The sequence below is a fragment of the Cyprinodon variegatus genome, unplaced genomic scaffold, assembly GCF_000732505.1.
Source record: "Cyprinodon variegatus isolate N-32 unplaced genomic scaffold, C_variegatus-1.0 Scaffold31, whole genome shotgun sequence".
Taxonomy (NCBI): Eukaryota; Metazoa; Chordata; class Actinopteri; order Cyprinodontiformes; family Cyprinodontidae; genus Cyprinodon; species Cyprinodon variegatus.
The window spans coordinates 2,144,435-2,165,699 of NW_015150484.1; the positions used below are offsets into that span (position 1 = coordinate 2,144,435).

Below are 21,265 nucleotides of genomic sequence, written 5' to 3' on the forward strand. Positions count from 1 at the left end.
CAGGGATTCTTTGCATTCTGATAGGATTGTCCCAGTCTGGTTCCAGTTTGACCCCACGCTGGTGATTGTGTTTAGTTCCTGCAGAGTCGTTTTTGGTTTGTTAAATTCTGTGTTCACTGATGTCCTAATTTATTCACATTCTGCATTACTCAGGTGATCTGATCCAGTATTCTGTTCTGATCTGCTTCTGATTTTGTTATTTTTTCCCTCTGTGTAGCCTCTGAAGGTTGATTGGATTTCCTCCAATCAGAATTGATCAATAAGAACAATCTTTGACCCAAACCAGACCTGTTTATTTGTTCAGAACGGGCCGGTCACTGTTTGACTAGTTATCAGCTGTGACTCATTAACTCGTAAGAGTTCAGGCTCAAAAAGTCTGATCTTAAATTAAAACTCTCTGACTCAGGCCTTCAAGTTAAAATGAGTTATTTTTTATGTTCAGAACCAGCTGAAACTCTGGGTCGTAACTCTAGTCTTTCTTCTTTGTCTAAAATATTTCTGCAGTGGAACCTTATCTTAGCAGCATTCAGAACCCTGTGGTTCTGAAGCCATAGGTGTGCTGCAGTAACACAGAAACAATGTGTAACAGACACCAGCAGGTGGCGCAATAACAGTCAAAGTTTAGCTTTGCATTGGTTGCATGGAGTCAGGTGATCCTTAGCTGGTTTTAGGTTGATACAAGTTCTGATTGAGAGGTTCTGGCTATGAAGGTCTGTCTGACTGGTTCTGATTCACTTTCGCTTCACATTGTTGAAGTTAATCACTCAGAGGTTCCTTATTCCAATCAAACCAGCAGATCATCACCAACAAGCAGAACCTCCTTAGATGGGAGTTCCTGTTAGAGCTGTGATGTTCCCAATGAGGACATGAGGCTCCATGTCACCATGCACTAGGAGCTTTCAATGTTCTGTCAAAGATCTGCAAGTTCTGATGGTTGTGATGTGGCCATGTTTCTGGTTGGTGCTTTCAGGCTCTCAGCCGGAGAAGCTGGGGTCTCTGTTTTGATCATGTTCTGGGATGTCCAGCTGTGAGTCTGTGGGTTGGGTTTTGCCCTGAGCAATGTCTGCAGGTCATGAAGATGTTTAAATCTGCAGTTAGTCTTGGTTTGAGACCACAACGTTTCCTTCTGTGCTGCAGTCCAAGCATCCCCTCAGCCTTACGCATAAGAAGAGACAACAATAAACTAGGGGGATCCACTTCCTGCTCAGATCAATAAAGAGCCTCTGATTTTCTGGAACATAAAACAGACCTGAACGCCTCACAGCAGCAGGAATTATGTCAGCAGAACTTGATCAATATGTTCCTGAAAACCAAAAGCGAAACACATAAGGGTGAAGAATTTTAAGTTTTATTTAATAACATATGTTGCTTACACAGTCTATCCGAAACAGGCCAAGCCTCTGATAAAACATCAGATCTTTTCTCTTTAACCCCTCGTCAATTTTTTTGTAGGGAATTAAAAATGTTTTGATTATATAGAGATCTTTGAGATTCCTTCTGAATCCCCAAAGCTGCAGAAACACCTGAGCTTCTGTCCATCCAGTAAACTGGATCCTGATCCTTATGAAGATCAGTGTTAGCCATCTGTTCCCATCTCTGAGAGGAACTGCAAAGCGCACACGTCTGATTTGATTTTTCTGAAATATGAAGCGGGCGTTGGTCTCTGGTTGCAGCTTTGTTTCAGGATAAGTGAAGACATTTGATCTCTGTCTCCCAGAATATCTGAGGCAAGGATCATGTACCTCAGGAGATTCTGCTCATCCTCTTAAAGAGAGGGAGACACATACAGTCAGAAGAAAATTAGTGAGACCAGAGGAAAGGATCAGACAAAAAAAAAAAACATCAACTATCCGAATTTCTCCTTTCCAGCTGTTGTCTGTAGAGTGTCTTTCTCATGTGTTCTCCATGTGTCCATAGGCTCAACGTACTCTGGCCTGCAACAGCATCGCTCAGAAGATGTCCACAGGAGGCCGTCCCCAGTGTCCAGCTATGTCCCCCCGCCCGATTACATGGATGAAGACGAGGATGAGGACCTGATCAAGCCCAAGAAGCTGGTGAATCCCGTCAAAGCTTCCAGGAGCCACCAGGAGCTTCACAGGGAGCTGTTGAGCAGCTGCAAACGGTGAGATGTCTTCACCCTATTTAGGGAACATTTTGGACAGGGAGCAGGAGAAATAACCTCTTCAGGTGGACATGATGCACTGATAACTGATCAGAAACAGGTAGAGTCAGGGTTCTCCAAGCCCAGCAGGGTGGAGCTGAGTAGATCTAACATCAGGTCACATCCACTAAAACTGATGCACCCTGTAGCTCAGGTGAGACCTGCAGGTCCACATAACCATAAGTTTTACATCAAGATCTGAGTGAAAAGCCATTTTCCTACTCCCTTAAATCAAATAAATTGACGTTTTACTTATAACTGTGGTCATTTTTTGAGAACCAACTAAAGGTAGATTATTCTAAGGTAAATTTTTATAATGTAAACGTATAAATGTTCTGGAAAATGCCCCCAAAATCCAGAAAGGCTGCAAATTTTGAGATGCTGAACATGTAGGAAGCCTGAGAGTCTGAATGGGACCAGAACCAACTGGATCAGATTGTTGCTGATAGAATCCCTGATTGGTTTGGATTATTCTCCAGTTTCCTGCTGCTGACCAATCAGAGAGCAGCTCTGATACATGTGACAGATTCTTTGTTTTCTTTCAGTTCAGGCTGCTTGTCAGTGTTGTTGCTGAGAAACAGACTTTTGAGGCCTGTGGGAAAGTTTTTACCTCCTCACAGAAACAAAGCAGAGTGCATGATAGCGTGCACAGGGCTCCCATTCAGAGTTCCCCTGACCCAAAATGTCACACATGAATGTCATTTGGAACAGGCTGCAGCTCCAACACACCTCCTCACTAACTGTCAATAATTATCCTGATCATCAATAATTAGTTTGATCTTCAATAATTAATTTCATTAATCAATCCTAGATCTGAGGTTCCTCACAGATCTAGGCAAAACATCCTCTTCCATTGCTGCACCTCAGGCCTGGGATAATATTGAACATTCTCTGAAGCCTGAGGATCATATTCCCCCTAGTCTCTTAAAACGTTTCTAAATACCTGTTTGGCTGTAGAGTGTACTTTTTATTCTGAAGCTCAACTGTGAATTATTTATCTCTGTTTACATGTTTATTTATTTTTTTTAAAGTTATGTCTGTCGTGACTGTTGGCTTCATCTTCCTAAAAAAAGATTCTCTCAACGGACTTCCCAATAAAATAAAGGCTAAAGAAATATACTGTATATATATTTATGTATAATTTATATAACACCAAGTTATAACTTGAGGCAATTCCCAGAGTCAGTTCAGTCAAATCATCAAATTGCAACAAGTCATTGACTTGCAGGATTCACCTCTCCTATATGAGCATGTAGCAACAGTGGACAGTTGCTTGCATTGTGATGTTGACTTTGCAGCGATCCATCATTTAGCAAAAGTTGAGTGAAAAACTCCCCATTAACAGGAAGAAACCTACTTCAGAACCAGAAACAAGCGCAGTGTAAACGTATTTCTGCTGCACAAAGCTAGGGGTTTGAATAGACAGAGAAGAGTCACAAAAACAACACAGGAACTGTGATCTATGAGTAGTTTCTATCTGAGAGAAAATTGAAAGGGTAGTTTCAGTAGTAGCTCCTGTAATGGCTTTAACTAGGAGAGAAAAGCAACTAAACAGATGGAGTCTGAGACAGTAATTAAGTCTAAATGTTACACAGAAACAACTGGGATGCTAAATAAATAATAACCAAATAAATAAATGATTATTAGGGTTTGGATGAGATTGCTGCGTTTAGGGCAATAGAGGCTCTTCGGGAGAGAATGTTCATTGGTCTGTTAGTTCTTGACTTAACTGCCTTGAAATGCTTCCCTGAGGGCAGGAGTTTGAAGAGGTAATGGCAAGGGTGGTAGGGGTACCTGGTAATGGTGGCAGTTGGTCCTGTAGATTGCCTCCTAAGGTAGAAGACAACATCCAATCAGACTCTAGGCATTGTCTTCTGGACTTCTGCCCAAGCACAGCCTGAGAACCATGGATGCCATGGCTTTCGTTGCTCTCCCATGGATGCCATGCCACTGACTCGTCAGAGCACCTATAGGACACCAAGAGTTCAGTCATCAGGTTGCACTGCTTGAGGATTCTCGGGAAGTACAAACTTTGCTGTGTCTTCTTTGCCATTGAAGTGGAGCTGAAATTTGGCATTGTGGGCACCCTGTCCCCTTTTGCAAAGATGGGCTAAATGCTTGGTTTAAACATCAGTTCCTTTGACGTGGATGTGTTCAAAAAAAGATGGCTGGTGGTGCACCAGACAGTCATTCTGCCTCCACTCTATATGGGGTCTCATGTCCCCTAAAGATGAGCCCCACCCACACACGGAAACTTTATGATGGTATTGTTTAGGTGGGTGGAGGGACAGCCAGGGATATAGAGGGTGTAGAGTAGGGTTCTTATAACACAGCCTTGTTGATCACCTGTACTGGTGCTCAGTACCGTGGTCGGTACTGAGCACCCCCTCTGGAAGCAGTTTGTCAGGAAGTTCATCTCCAGCAGCAGATGTTGAGGAGACCCAGATCCCCCAGTTTGCTCATTAATCTGCTCAGAAATATGAAGTTAAAATTCAAGCTAAAGTCCAGAAAGAGCGTACTCTTGTAGCTCCCACTTAGTTTCACATGTGTCAATGTGGTGTGCTGATCAGCAGTGGGGGTATCCTCTGTAGATCGGTTTAAGTAGGCAAACTGGTGGGGGTCGAGACTGGGGTGCAGTTATGAACTGATGTGACTCCCAATCAGTTTCTCGAAGCACGTCCTGATCTGACAAGCATGGCCAATGGAAATGTCTATGAGGGAGTTGGATCTTCTATTAAATGAGAACCTGAGGTCACCAGCAGCAGCAGCCCAGTCAATGGCATCTCTGGGATGGAGACACAGCTGAGCAGTACAAGGACAGAAGGAGCTACCATGAAGTAATATAACAAAGATAACATGTAGTTAAGAGTTGTAACAGCTGCAACTTATGGAGGATTGGAAAATATTAAAAGAACGTAGCAGAGTGAGGAAAAGTGGTCCCTTTGTCTTCCACTAGCTTAAGCCTATATCACCATAACTATAGTGATAGCTCAGGATAACCTGAGCCACTCTAATTGTAGCCTTTATCAAAGAAAAAAAAATTAAGCCTCTTCTTAGCATAACATGTCTGCCTAACAATCACCTTCAGATAACTGGAAGTTGGATTCACAGGAGAAGAGCCTGATAATTGAAATATCTGCCTCCAATTGTACAGTTATCTCAAAAACCAATCCTAATTATAAATCACTGAATTACTTTTTTACTAATTCATATGATTTTCTCACATTGACTAAAAACATCTGTTTTTTGCTCAAACCTTAATTTCACAGCAGAAACCACAACACATCAAATGTCTCCAACATGTTTCATGTGTGTGTTCTCTACAGAGGAGGTAGCAGTGTGGAGACTAAATCAGAGCTACAGAGAGTTCTTGAGTCCAGGAAGAGGGATCAGATGATCCGACAAAGGAAACAGGAAGAAGAAGCTCACAGGAAGATTTCCCCTCTGGAGGCTGAGCTGCTAAAAAGACACATGAAGCTGGAGGAGGTGAGAGTTTTAAGGGTAGCCAAACAAGAGCATCTGGGCCACGTTTAAGGCGGAACCCAAGAGTGCTTCTGCAGTTTAGGTCATAAATCACAGATCGAAATTAAGAAAAATGTAATGGAGTTAAAGATGTCCATGGTCTGCAGGGGACCAAAGCAGGATCTGGAACATTCTCTAGATGGTCTGGTTTAGACCCTCTGGATCAGTTTGGACCTACTGCCAGAAAACCCAAAGGGTTCAGATGAATTAGTTGGACAGAGAGAGATCAGTTTTAAAACCTCTTAAAAAGATCAGAAATTCCTTCTCATGTGACTATGTCACCTGATAGACTGTTTTTGTTAACTCAACTCTAAATGTCTTTTCTGACTCCACCTGTCTTCTGATTCTGTCCCCAGCTGGAGCGTCAGGAGGAACAGCAGCGGGAGGAGAACCTCAAAGCTCCAGAGTTCGTTAAAGTCAGAGAAAATCTGAGAAGGACTTCCTTCCAGGCAGATGAGAAGAAGGCGTAAAGAAGGAGAAACAACGAGTCCAAATGGATACAGGAGGACAGTTTGCTCTGAGGACTTAGCCAGAGTGTCCATATGAGGACTGTGAGGACAGGGACACTGGCAGCCATGATGTATTTCAGCAAATGTAAGCTTTCTCAGATTGATGAGTGGTCAATCTGATAGAAAAACTCACTGAAGCTGATGTTTCCTCATCATGATGACTCCTAAGAACAGTTAGGCTTGAGTAAGCTGCTGCCACCTAGTGTACAGCATGTAGACAGCAGCTGCTGAACATGCAGGGACAACCACCTGAAGAGGAAGAGGAGGGCGCACCTGAACACTGGTCTTCATCTTCCTGATTTTTTACAGCTCCTGATGCTTCAGTCAGGTGGACAAATGATCCGCTCTCTGATTGATCAAGACGATCCTCGGGTATTTCACCCGATAGTGAGATCGTGAGACAATGTCAGCAGGTTTTTCTGCTCCTCTGACCACTACGCCTCCCCTATGTGCCTTATCAGATGGGAAACTGTCCTCTATGGGGAGCCTGCTGCTGCAGAAACTGTTAAGATCATATCAGTTAATCAGATGTTAGATAATCTAAATACCTTTTTAAATCATGATGGATCTCTGTTATAGAGTTAGCAACTGTTATTGGTCGATGTTCCATACGAACTTTATCAGCTGCTCACATCTGTTGCACATGACTGTCGGTCCAGTTAGGACCCGTGGGGGTTGAGGGTTAAAAACAACTGCAGTTTTACACCTAATGAGACTTGAGTAAATTCTGAGATCTGATAACTGTGAAGGCATGAAACCACTTCCTGGTAGAGTGAGAACAGCTGCAGGACCTCGACTGAGCTTTCTTTTCTCTGAGCACCATCAGTACAACAGGGTTAATCCAGCAAAAATTGTCCTCAGATTATGTGAATTAGAGGTTTGTTGACTGATTGTTGTGCTTAAATAAATCATTATTAACGCAGATGTCTGAACGTTTTTATTTGTTTTAATTTCTCCATCAGAATTATCTGGTTTTCTGAGCCCAGTGATAGAAAGAAAAAATAAATCTTCAAGCACCGAGTAGAAACAGACTAACTGCTGTACTGATTCCAGAACACTTTCTATACAATATTACTAGCATGTTAGTCAAATACAGGACTACAGTCTTACAAAAAAGATACGAAAAAGCAAGACACACAAATGTAGGGAATGCAGAGATCGATATAAATCGGCAACAAGACATTCAACATCTGAAAGTGCAAATGGTGCTACTAACGTGTATCATGCATAGTATTGTGGGATATGTGGGATTTTTCATAGCTTTTTAGGGAATGTGGCTCCATCTGAATACTGCTGGTTTTAGCTTTTAGCTCATAATCCTTCACCTTTTGTGGTTTCAACAGTAAGAACCCGATCATGGGTAGAAAAGACTGCTGGGCTGAATCCTTCTAGCCTTTANACGAACTTTATCAGCTGCTCACATCTGTTGCACATGACTGTCGGTCCAGTTAGGACCCGTGGGGGTTGAGGGTTAAAAACAACTGCAGTTTTACACCTAATGAGACTTGAGTAAATTCTGAGATCTGATAACTGTGAAGGCATGAAACCACTTCCTGGTAGAGTGAGAACAGCTGCAGGACCTCGACTGAGCTTTCTTTTCTCTGAGCACCATCAGTACAACAGGGTTAATCCAGCAAAAATTGTCCTCAGATTATGTGAATTAGAGGTTTGTTGACTGATTGTTGTGCTTAAATAAATCATTATTAACGCAGATGTCTGAACGTTTTTATTTGTTTTAATTTCTCCATCAGAATTATCTGGTTTTCTGAGCCCAGTGATAGAAAGAAAAAATAAATCTTCAAGCACCGAGTAGAAACAGACTAACTGCTGTACTGATTCCAGAACACTTTCTATACAATATTACTAGCATGTTAGTCAAATACAGGACTACAGTCTTACAAAAAAGATACGAAAAAGCAAGACACACAAATGTAGGGAATGCAGAGATCGATATAAATCGGCAACAAGACATTCAACATCTGAAAGTGCAAATGGTGCTACTAACGTGTATCATGCATAGTATTGTGGGATATGTGGGATTTTTCATAGCTTTTTAGGGAATGTGGCTCCATCTGAATACTGCTGGTTTTAGCTTTTAGCTCATAATCCTTCACCTTTTGTGGTTTCAACAGTAAGAACCCGATCATGGGTAGAAAAGACTGCTGGGCTGAATCCTTCTAGCCTTTAGCCTATGTCAGGAGGATGTTGGTCAAACAGACTACAGCCATCTGGTGTATTAGTGAACAAATCATTTTATTCTTTCTTAAACTCAATCAGGTGGGCTGTGCTTATATGTTCTGTCACGTAATGGATTGTAGGAACATATCAGAGTTCCTATGCTAAAGGAACTATGGTAGGAAGCATACAAACTCCTTTTCCTGCCTCCTTCTTTACTACCAGCACTATTCAGACTCCACCTATCAAAGCAAATTCTGACACATATCTGTTTTGGCTAAAGGCTTATTAGAAATTAGAACATGTTGGACACAGCCAAAGACTAAACAGTATATAAACAAACCATGCAGGAAATACACAAAGGCCCAATCCCAAACCACTATGCACTACCCCTTAACTATGTAATGTCACACCCAATGAAGTCATACTCGCATGGTGCTTTTATTGAATGTGTTGGCGTTTGAACATCCTCCACGGGCAAAGGAGAGCAATCGTTGCTATGGTAACATAGTAAAGCCCTATGTGCATGGCTGTAGCTTTATGGCACAGCCTAACATGAAATTAAATATTTGCTACTTACTTAAAAAAAAATAAAATGTCCCCAGAAAAGTTAAATAAAACTACTCCAAGAGGACCATCCTTTTTGGAATCAATTACGTCCTTTTTTTTTTTTTCCCCCCTCACTTGTGATTTTCTGACAATGTGACGAAGATGAGCCAAATCAGTGGAACTTACATTTAAATGCAGGTGTTTCCTCTGCCATCAGGCCAGCATTACACCCGCTGCTACAGTCCAGCCAGTCTGCACTAATGCAGACTGGCTGTTCAAGGGCAGAACGTCACTCCCCCTACCCTCTATATAGTTTGGGACGGCCCTTAATATGGAGAGTCTCCACGGGAATGTTCAACCAGAGGGTTAGTGATTAGGAGCAGTGTTTAGGAGCTGGTTTGTGACTGAGCCAAAGACTGTCTATGATGTAGACAGAACCTAAAAGAAGCAGAAACAGATTTCTTAAGATAGTAAAGACGATTCTTTACTATCAGGAAGTTGAAAAAATAGTTGAAAGTCAAGAAGTAGGGAAAAGGAGACTGACACAAGAGGGCAAACATGAAATGTCTAAGAACTGAAATATAATCAAAAATAACTAGAACACAAAAATCGAAATAAGACCATTGGAAACTCAAAGATAAAACTTTAAAAGAACTAAAACACTGACACTATGAAGCTAGTTTATCATTACCTTCTCTAACAAAGGGAGTATTTATGGATTAGTGCCTCTATGTCCTTTTTATATGTCTTAAATCTTAAACTGGGTCTGCAGAAGGGATTTTTTCCTTTCCACTGTTACTGCATGCAAGCTCAGTGAGAGGATTGGGTGCAAATTGAGTGACACAATACAAGCAAATGTTTACCATTGCTACATGTTCCTCCATGAGAAGCTTTTACCCTGTTTTTTAGACAGAGATTCATTTGAAGATCTGAGAAGTTTGCAACATAGAAGCAATTTTTAGTGAGCTGAAATGCTGGAACAAGCCATGCTTAAGAGAAAGAGGATATGTGTTTCCCTTCATCCTGCCCAACAGGAACTGAATGGTGCTGTTCAGGCAAATAAGAGAAGCTTCTACTTGCAATAACCTGGAAGAACTGGTTTTTGTTCCACTGCAGGTTCAGACACAAACCTGAAGAACTAGTTATCTCAACCTATAAACATTAATACAAATAAAAGTAATTTATGTGTGTCTTTCTAACGAGGAGAAAAAACGGGTCAGGGAACAGATACCATAAACTAGATGTTTAGTCCAGACCGTGTGACCACAACCCTCATGGAGAACTGCTGCAGCAAATGAAACCGTTTCTGCATTTTTCTTGATTACAAAACATTTTTCCCTTACGGTTTTGATCCCAAACTCTAGCATGGTCTCAGAACCTGGCCTGTCCAATTCTGATTCACTTTACAGGATCAGAACTTTAAGGAGGGATGCACCCCTTGGCGCAGCTTTCTGCAGTGGCTACATATAACCACAGGTGTCGCTGTTTCGTTCTTTTTTTCTTAACAAACCGAATTTATCACATCAGAAAAACCTAGAGGCGACATTAAAAGCTTTTATTTTGACACAGTGGGGGCATTCAGGTGTAACATGGTTAAAAGGCCATTGGAAGAAAACAGGTTCACACATAAATTTAAAAAAACTACAAAAAAAAAAAAAGAAAAATACCTGTCTAAAAACCTATACAAATCTGAATTAGTGTCCAGCAGTGGGTGGAAGACATTGAGGATCGCTGTTCTGAGACCAGTGGACAAACAGAGCAGGTCCTTCTGATGAGCTTCTTTTGCTTATATATGTATTAAGATAGTTGTTCTTTGATTTTAAAATTATCAATAAACATTGAAAGAAACATTTTTTCAGATTGCATATACTGTCATCCGTATCAGTATAACCCATATATACACATGCAATGACATATTTATATATACACAAGCATACATCCATACCTTCCATATAACTATAAAAAGTATATTCATATTACTTTGTAAACAAATAAATCAATGTCTGGCGTGTACTTTGTGTCTTTATTCAAACTACTCCACAAAGTCACTACACAGCTTGATACAGACACACTTTTTCTTGCTCATTTTTAAATCCATATCTTTCCTTAGACTTGATCCATTATTTCATTTTGTGAATATTTCTTTAATTTTTTGTGAACGTCACTTTTGTCTTGCTTTATTAATCTTTTTTCTTAAATAAGATATGCAAGGTAAAAACACAGATGAGTGAGGACTGTATGGTGGATTACAATCCAGGAATTTATTTATTCTTGCAGAGATTGCAGTGCATTTGAACAGTTTTGCTTTTACTTATCCTACAAGAGGTTTCTAGGTGATTTTTTCCCATGTATTCTTTAAATTTGTGTTTTTTTTTTACTTTTATAGTTTCTGTTTTAAACCTTCTAAATGCCATGATCATTGCTTTACTCTGGTTTAGGAAAACTTTTTCCTGTCCAACCATACATTTATTTGACCTCAGAAGCGTTTGAATGATTTTACAAAATCTGCTAGAAGCGTGTCCCAGAACAAAAATATTGATGCAATTAACAAACAAGACAAATTTGTAGTAATTTAGATACTTTAGAAATGTTACTGATATACACCATAAATAACTCTGTGACCCGTTTTCGACATGTGATTTCTCTGTATGAGACAAACTGTTTTCTTTTTATTAAGTATCAACCAGGCTAAACCTAAACTCCAATATCATTTTTATAGGCCTAGTTGGCTACTATTATTTATGTTCTATTTCTAAGAAAATTCCAACTGCTAATCTTTTGTTATTCATGTAATCGTCACGTTTTACTAATTCCATTTGAGTCCAAGATGTTGCTCTGTTGGATCTAATCCATACTCAATGTGAGTTAATTGGATTTAAATCAATTAGTCTAACCTGTCTGGAAATGGATATAAATAGTAATATCAGATAATTGCAAGGGAGCTCCCTTAAGCCGTTTGCATTCTAGGTTTTGTTACCCCAACCCAGAGGGAACAATCCACCTTTCTACATCTGAGAACCCTGGTCCTGGAGTTATAAGAGTTGACTCTGGTCCCTCCTGCTTCAGTCTCAGCAGCTGATGACCTGAAGAACCTATTAGAACAACATCATCTGCAAGTTGCAGAGATGATACCCTTAAGTTCCCAAACCAGACATCCCATTTTCCCTCAAATTATGAGCAGGCAGTAATGGCTTTATTGCTTCAAACAGTAAAAACTGTGAATATGATACAAACAAAAATAAAGGAAAAAATCACAGAAAACATGCAAAGAATGTATATGTAGTTAAGAGACGTAAAAGGTTGCCTAATTCCATCATTTTCCACCAATGTGTCACTGGTCTTCTCAAACAACTCACATAATTGTCAGTGAAGCTGAGTGCTACCACATCTATTCCTTTATGGTTCCCATCTACATTAAGATCCAAAATTCTGAGATTAAATTCAGAATTCTGAGGGAAAAAAAGTAAGAATTCTGAGATAAAAGTCAGAATTTTCAGATTTAAGTCAGAATTCTGAGATTAAAGTCAGAATTTTGAGAAAAAAAGTCAAAATTCTGAGATTAAAGTCAGAATTCTGACTTTTTCCCCATATTAAACTGAAATAATATTTAAAAATCAGCAAAACTTTTTTTTTTTTTTCCAGGGGCCCTTTGGCCATAGCCTCTCGTGGGTATTGAAATTCCCCCGTATACCCCCGCAACAGCTTATCTGTTTTATTCTGAAAGGTAAACCGGAAGTGGTGTGGATGTTTTGATGAGCCTGAACAAACAGCTCCGCAGCTGTCCAGCAGCCGTCGCCCCGTGGAGCTCATCTCTTTCTCCGTTTAGCAGAACCCGACAGATCCCCCCTCAGTGAGCCTTTGGGGTTACCCAGAACAGGAGCTGAACCCAGCAGAGCTGGAGCTCCGTTCCCCGGTCTAGAGGAGAACAGAAGCAGCTGCACATGCGACTCCAGAACGGCTTTCCGCCTGGATTCTGCGCCTGGATCGATGTGATTCCCGGAGGAAAGTAAAGATGGCAGCCGTTAGCCCCTCCCGGACCCCGTAGTTTGAGGGACAGGTAAGACCGTACACCTGTCGGTTAGTCTCACGGATCCTGCGACCAAAACGCTCCAGTTTGATGTATCCATCAGCGGTCTGACCTATCGGACCGGTCCGTTATATGTCAGAGATTTGAACCAAACTTACTTTACCGATTTTACATTTTAAAAACATCCCAGCCTCGCTGAGCTCAGTCTGCGGTTCCCACAAAAGTGAGTTTTAGATTATAGTCACAGGGGTCCAGTTATAAGTTCGGCTTATAAATTATTAACATCCAGACCCGGTTCGTGGTAAGGGGGCTGTTTTCTTTCTATTGGGGTTCTTTACCGTGCACCTCTCCAGCCGGGGGGAAATATGGAGAAAAAAAACAACAACAAAAACAGCAAAATATAGAATTTGTTTAGTCCATACTTTGACTGTAAACCCGAGTCATGCAGAGCAATCAGCGTGTTTTAAAAATGCTAAAAAAGTTGGAAATTAATTTAATGCTTTAGGTTTTCTGCTGTTAAATGTAGCCCAGATAAAGTGTGTGATTCTTGAATGGAGTCTGGTTGAAAGGTTTCTGACAGGCAGATGATGTGTTTTATCTCACTTTGCGGACCTGTTTGTCTCTGAGTCTGCGCAGATCAGCTGTTTACCTTCAGCCACCGTCACCAAGTTCAACTTTAACCAGGTAAACAAAGAGCAGCTGGTCACAGATCAGAGCCTTGCATGAGGGGAAGGACATATTAGACACAGAGACACTGTGAAACATTCAATAATCCATCCATCCATCCATCCACCCATCCACCCATCCATCCATCCATCCATCCATTCGTCTGTCCATCCATCCATCCATCCATCCATCCATCCATCCATCCATCAAAACACCCACCGACCTGAATTTGGTCTGGATGCTCTGTTCTGCAGAACTGGGTTCTGCTTTCCCATCTGACTGAAACTACTTTCAGGAACCTCTGGCTGCAGTGGCTCTTTTTCAGACAGCCTGTCAATCAAAGTGCTGATTTCAGCAACTGTAGTTTTCCAAACTGCCCTGTGGGTTCAACATGGCTGATTCTGGCCCATTTCTACCTTAAAGGAACCATTCATGTTCTGTGTACTTCCTATGTTCATTTACAGTGGTTCCTCATCTCTTTAAATCTGTTACCGGTCCTGATTAGTTCTCAGGAACATTTTCCCAGGTGCCATGGAGCCAAAACTCTGATTCAAAGCTCTAGGCTAAATTAAGATAACATGTTTATAGCATTTCTCCAAATTAACTCTTTTTTTCTTATTTCAAAAATTGCTTTTAATTTAGTTCCAAAATCCACAAGCTCCAGTTTCTACCATAAAGGTTATTGTGTTCTTCAGCTTTGGAGCATTTTGCAGCAGCTTTTCCTTTTTTTTTCTGGAGGTTTTTATGGCACTAGCGGCTTGTTATTGCAAAGCAGGCGGACAGGAAATGTGGTACAAGAAAGGGAGAGACATGAGACAAAGGATCACAGGCTGGATTTGAACCCGGCTCGGTCACATCGAGGACTAGAGACTAAGGCCTGTTGCAGCCCTGCAGCTACTGCTCCTGCTCCTCAGCCAGGACTCTGCATGATGTCATCACAGCTGCCTTAGCTTCCTCTTCCTTCTTCCTTCCTTTCTGTAGAGGGGCAGCAATTCTTGTCCTCATAACTCAGCTGATGCATTGATCTCTTTCCTTTAGAACCTTTCCTGCAAAAACTGTAACAGAACATCCTCTGAGTCTGCCTACAGAGTTAGAGCAGAATGTTCACACTGACTCCTAACACTGGAGATCATCATCCAGTATCAGCAAAGTCCTCATGGAGTCGCCTTTGCTTCTGCTTCTCCATAGAGGAACCCATCATGAGCGCGATGTTTCCTTGTGGCTTCAGGTCTTGGAGAACAGGATTGTTTTGCTGTGAGAACATAGTGGATATGAAATAACAAGCAGGCGCATTCAGGATGTTGGTTCTCAACCACTGACTGGAGGATGTTTCCATGAAGCTTTGGAGGATATTCATTCCTGAAACTGGTTTGTCCTTTAAATTGGTTAATCCAGGATTACACAAAGTTGGTCCTTGAGGGTCGCGGTTCTGCAGGTTTTCGAGGTTTGCCTGCTTCAGCACAGCTGATTCCATTGACAGCTGATTAACATGCTTTTATTGAACTACAGTGATCAGAATCAGCTGGGCTGAAGCAGGATTGATTGGGTCAAACATAGATTATGGGTGTTTGAAGTAGGGCTGCAACTAACGAGTATTAAGCTAATTGATTATTCTGTCGATTATTTTTTTAGATGAATCGATTAATAATCAGATAGCAAAAGGTTCCTTAAAGAAGATGTTTTATTAAATTAAACCAGGTGAAACTAAAATTTTTCCACTTGAGGATTTCTGGATGGAGAAGATTGACTGACAAAAACATTTATTTTAATCTCTAACGCAAAATCGTAATGTATTTTTTTATATTTTGATATAATAACTGCTCTAAATAGGTCGCTCTGTCAGCTAAAGGCATGTTTTAGAGTCTCTGCACTCCAGTTAATTATTAAGCAGCAAAAACCCATCTGGAAAAAATTAATACTGTTCAACATCAAGCATTATAACTTTGCAAAGGGGCCTTCAGGAAAACCCCCGGAGGTAGAAATTGGAGTAATGCATTAAGATTTAAGAAGAACACAATTAGCAGTACATTTTTGGTTAAATCAATAGAGCTATAACCTTGATCATCCAACATGAGAACTTTTAGAACCATGCTTGGAAAAAGGAAAACAAGATATGAAATATTTTAGATGGAAGGAAGTCAGAGGAATTTCATAAAAAAATAAGTCCATTAATACTTCTAGCTGTTATACCACAATGGATTTTACCAGAAGCAATAGATGCATGGATTTATTGGAAAAGAAAAAGAAAAGAAAATTGCCTTTCGAGACAAATTTAGTACAAGATTATATGAACAGTTAATTCAGATATATTCTGATTCAATTCAATTCAATTCAAGAATTTATTGTCATTGTAACAAATGCAAAGATGCATTGTAACAAAGGCAAAGAAATTGTGTTTGGGGTACAATACTTAGTAGCAGCACGTTCCAAGTAAAGTGCACAAGAGGTAAAAGTGACACCAGTGCTTGACCCCCCCCAGCCCCCCCCTCCATCCCACTTAAAGTGCAGCAAAGATTATTAAGTGCCATAATGCTTGCCCCCCCAACACACACACANCAGAAGCAATAGATGCATGGATTTATTGGAAAAGAAAAAGAAAAGAAAATTGTCTTTAGAGACAAGATTAGTACAAGATTGTACTAATCTTGTAGATTGTAGATTAGTACAAGATTATATGAACAGTTGTTAATTCAGATCTATTCTGATGCATCAAAAACAAATAAAAAAGTAGGAGTGGCAGTGATAGTCCCAGAATTTAACGTTAAGATCAGAAAATGAATCCCTGATGGTTTGTCTGTTATCGCAGGAGAATTTTTGGTAGTTTATTTGACAGTTCAGTGGGTGGAGGACGATAAACCTTCAAAAACAATAATTTGCTCAGATTCAAGCTCCGTATTGATGTTTAAAACACAATCACTCAGACAAAAGACCAGATACGCTATTAGATTCAGCTGAAATGGTTCAGATTACAACAGATGGGTTAAACAGGGGTATTTCTATGGACACCATGCCTTATTGCATTGAAAGGAAACCATAATGCAGATAGGATGGCTGGGATGGCTCAAAACCATATAGATTTTATAAACTGTGTGTTTACAACTTGAAGTTTTTTTCTCCTCAATTCGTTCCTGAGATGAGATCACTCGGGACAAACTCTTTAAATCAGAGGTCTTCAACAGGGGTCCGTGACCTCTAGGGGTCCACAGAGGTACTGCATGGGGGTTGCGAAGGTTTTGGTGTATTAGACTTTTTTTTTTTTTTTTTTTATATTCCCCCATGCAATTTTTTCCGCTAATTGAAATGTCTTTAAATCCACATTAACATGAATTCAACACACTGAAGTAAACAGATAAATGGAGGCAGACATTCAGCGACACACAGGAGCTCTTTCAAGCTGGGCACCGTTTCATTCACAACACCTGTCCCATCAATGAGGAATCAGAATCAGAAATACTTTAATAATCCCAGAGCGAAATTACTTTCAGTACATGACTTCATATCTAATAGAGTGACTATAGGACCAGTTTGATAGAACACAATTTCATACAATATATATAATTATATATATATTAATATATAATAATATATGTATTAAATAACCATGACGTGGCAAGACCCATGTACGGAGGCCTTAGTCCTCGACGCAGCCGACCCGGGTTCGAATCTGACCTGTGGTCCTTTGCTGCATGTCTCTCCCCCTCTCTCATACCCCCTTTCCTGTCAGTGTAGTGTCAAAAAAATGAATAACTAGTGCTACAAAAACTCAAAATAAAATAAATAAATAACCATGAGACATGAGAAAAGTCGGACCCGAATCACAGTTTAGAAGCATTTTATACAACTCCAGTCTGCCACATCATCACATCATTACATCATAAACGTTTGTAACTGAGCAGACATCCATGGCTCCAGCCTTAACAAAATATTACACTATGTTCTCAGATCAAGGGCAGCACTCTCATTTCCATTCACAAATATTTGCCACATAAATAATGAAGATTGCTTTTTATCCTGACAGAGGAACTGTCCTAATTAGACAAACTGCTTGGGAAAACATTAGTTATGGAACACAACAGACAAGTATTATTAGGCAGACTCACACATCATCCATTAAAATAATCCTAACCGTCAGAAGCAAAGAGTATTGTCAAACAAGAATTGAACAACAAATGGCAAAAATGATGGGATAGAGACACTAAAGGGAGACGGTTTTATAGAATCCAACAGTCAGCTAGGGAAATAAAAAATGGAAGAAGGAACAGCAAGAAGGAAATGATGAACACATGGTTAAGATTTGGACATACAGGACTAAATGGTTCAATTTTTAGGATGCAAAAACATATTACAGGAAAATGTGATCATTGTGAGAAAAAAAAGAAACAATAAAACCTGTTTTATTAGATTGCTAAAGTATCAAATGGAAAGAAATTACATGAGAAATGAAGTTGAGAAAACTAAGGATGTTATATAATAGATATATTGCAAAGACATTTCAGAAGCAGGCAGATACTAATAATTCTAAGATTTAAAAAAGGACCAAATTGTTTAATAGAATTTGATCATATATTAGGTGATTTACAGGTTAAGACGTCATGCGTTGACAGTAATGTAAAACTAATGTTTTTTTGCTGATCACTAGAGGTGTAAATAATCGTTTTGTATCGATGCATCGATCCAACAGCCGACGATCCGATGCATCGATACGCTTGCAAAAGTATCAATTCATGTTTTTTTTTCCTCCGGTCTATTTTTATCCATTTGCTCCTGGGCGTAATTCTCCCTCCCGTGCTGTGGTGGCGCTAAACCTATTTTGCCCTCCTACCTCGCTTCCTGGTTATACTCTTACAGCAGTGTGTTGCAGTGAGCTTGACGCAGACATTTTTGATTTATGCTCAATATTGAAGCGTGGTCTGTGTTACACGCTGTGGGTCTAGATACGGCCGAGGCGGCGAGGAAGTGGGGATGAGTTTAGTCCGACGACGGAGGGACATGAGCGCCAAAAAGAGCGAAGATCCAGGTGGAAAAAGGGTCCCAACGTTCTCGCGCTCCTTGCTCTTCTAGCGAGTCAAACTTCACGAGTTGTTTTCTGCAATTTCGGTCATAAAAACAAAACAAGCCAGCCTCCTGTCTGCGGCCCTGTCTGCGGTCAGCTACAATTTGGGAGAGGTGCAGCGGAGCGTCTGTGGAGGGGGCGGGGACGTCTGGAGCCGAGATATTGCATTGCACTGATTTTGTGCAGTATTTTTTGAAGCAAGGCCTTTCAGAATCTATAATGCAGGGGCATCTTTATTTTTCAGTGAATGAGGTTTTAATAGGAATAGGTGGAGTGCAACTTTTCTACTTCTGTTATTTGCTGTTGTTTCTCAAAAGAAAATGCATTACGATATTACAGCTTTCATTGATTTATTTCAAATTGGAAACATTGTCTAGCCTGTAAGGTGTAAAAAAAAATAAATAAATAAAAAATTTATTGAATCGTATCGTGTTGTATTGAAGAATCGAAAACAATCGAATCGTTGGGTCAAGAAATCGATACTGAATCGAATCGCCATGATGGGTGTGATTTACACCCCTACCGATCACCAAAAAAACACAAGAAGAAGAAGAAGAAGAAGCTGTGATGAAGCAGATAAACCTCTAAAATCCGCAGGACAGCTGCCTGCAAGGGTCGACTTAAGGTCAGCCCTGGGTTAACTGTGGGAACTGGTTAATTCCAGGAACTGGTTTATCCTTTAACTAGTTTATCATTTGAATTGATTCATCCCTGGAATTACTGCATTGCTGAAGCTGATCTCTTTCTAGAAGCTGTTCATTCCTAGAAACTGGTTCATTCCCAGAACAGTTTTAGTCTAAAACTGGTTTATCCTTTAAATTTGAATCAAACCTGAAACCTGTCCATCCATACGGGTGAGTATTGGCATGGGGGTGGCGATACGATGCATGTCACGATACTTGAATCATGATACGATATTACCACTATATTGCAATATCACCATATATTACGATATTTTCCTGCTATCAAAATGAAGTGTATATATAAAAAGCAACATCTGTATATGTTCATCAGATGATACTGATCGTTTCGTTATTTTGGTATCCATGTTGTTTGGGTTTGAGTTAGTCCACATCTTCCATTCTGACTGCCTCAACCACAGATATAGCACCGCACGGCTAAAGGGCTCCACAGCGCCATCACCGCACTGGTGGTGCAGAGGAAGCCCATTTTCCCTCTGTTTTAGGTAAAAATGTTTGCTTAAAAAAATCAATACTAGGAACTAAAAGATCGATATGACATCAGGCAGCCAAAAATCACGATATATTGCCAAAACAATTATTTTTCCACACCCTTATTTATCCCTTGAACTTTTTCCTTCCTGGAACCTCTTTATTATTTCGATTGATTCCATCCTGGAACTGATTCATCCCTGAAACTGGTTTATTCCTGGAAATGATTTATTAAACAAAGAAATGACTGATCTCTATCTACTGGGTGCAGCACTGCTGCTTGAGGGTTTGATGCTGTAATCTTCATTAATATGATCCAGAACAGAAGAGTTATTTACTAGGACTCCAGCCCCGTTTCCTCCAGTGAAGTTTAGGTGGAAGATGTTCCTCTGAAGGTCTCTCTGATGTAGATGGATGTTGAGGTTTAGTTCTCAGGTTCCCGCAGCAGTGAGCAAAGCTGCAAGCAGCCAGTTTGCTGCGGTCCAGATGGTTTGGATCAGCAGCTGAGTCCTATCATCACTGAACAGCTGTTGTGTGAAAAAGGTGTTCAGCTATACAGTCCAGTTAAGTTAATGGAGATAAATGGATTTCACTCAGTTGGCATTCTTTATTTTACTTTGCAAAGTAAAAAGAGAAGAAGACAATCATAACAGCTCTCACAGTATGGGGTTCTGCCCTGTTCTGATGTAGACAGAGTTTGTCTCACTTACTTACAATAGAGGAAAAGCTGTCAAACTTGTCAGAGTAGAAACAAATTATAGACACTTTGGTTAAACAGTAACACGTTATAAATAAACCTTGAGAAAGAACCTAGCTGGTTATGGTGTGAGGGATTGCCTTCAAGTCAATGAGTCGATGCAATCAGCTGGTTTTCCTTAGACAGAAAGATTTTAACCGATCTGACTGAATGATTTCTGTAAAGTGCCTTGAGATCACGTGTTGTGAATTGGCACTATATTATTTAACTGATTGAAATGAAATGAAAACTGAATTGAATTATGGGAATAGTATTTCTTGTCCCGAACAACTCCTCTTACTCAGACACTTTGTGGCCTTGCAGGTAAAACACACTGAGTAAAAGCCTTTTCCAGTAAGTAAGTAGAAAATCATTATTCATAAATCAATATATAAATGGGCATGAAAAGGAATCTAAATTATCGGACCGGCTCTTAAAGCTCTACTTGGCTTTGATCGGTTTATCCATATTTGTTCTGTTCCCCCAGATCTCCATCGGTTTGATTGAACCTTTTCAGGTTTGAATCAGTCGGCCTTCGGTGAGCCTTCCATTTAGGTTTAGGTCAGGACTTTGACTAGACCATCCCAGCAGTATGATTCAGTGGTAGATCTGCTACTGTGTTCAGGGTCATTGTGTCAGGAAACGCGGACAGATGGACCCAGTATTCAAGGAGAGACAGTCAGTAGGAAAGTTCA

The 21,265-nt window shown here is 40.3% G+C and overlaps 2 protein-coding genes across 3 annotated transcripts in view; both read left to right on the top strand.

Annotated features, from left to right (window-relative positions):
* Nucleotides 1-7,109, top strand: part of LOC107101446 (protein FAM107B-like) — a 22,954-nt gene extending 15,845 nt beyond the window's left edge. The window contains exons 3-5 of the mRNA XM_015400379.1: nt 1,918-2,122; nt 5,488-5,647; nt 6,040-7,109. Coding sequence (XP_015255865.1) covers nt 1,918-2,122; nt 5,488-5,647; nt 6,040-6,153 — 479 coding nt within the window. The 3' untranslated portion in view covers nt 6,154-7,109. The remainder of the gene's footprint in view (nt 1-1,917; nt 2,123-5,487; nt 5,648-6,039) is intronic.
* Nucleotides 7,110-12,685: 5,576 nt separating this feature from the next.
* The window catches only part of pik3c2b (phosphatidylinositol-4-phosphate 3-kinase catalytic subunit type 2 beta), a 41,227-nt gene continuing 32,647 nt past the window's right edge, over nt 12,686-21,265 (top strand). Inside the window, exon 1 of one of the 2 annotated variants that reach the window (XM_015401240.1) lies at nt 12,686-12,973. The gene's annotated coding sequence lies outside the window, so the exon portion shown is untranslated. Of the gene's footprint in view, nt 12,974-13,350; nt 13,628-21,265 lie in introns of those variants that run through there. The other variant, XM_015401248.1, reaches the window with a different exon arrangement.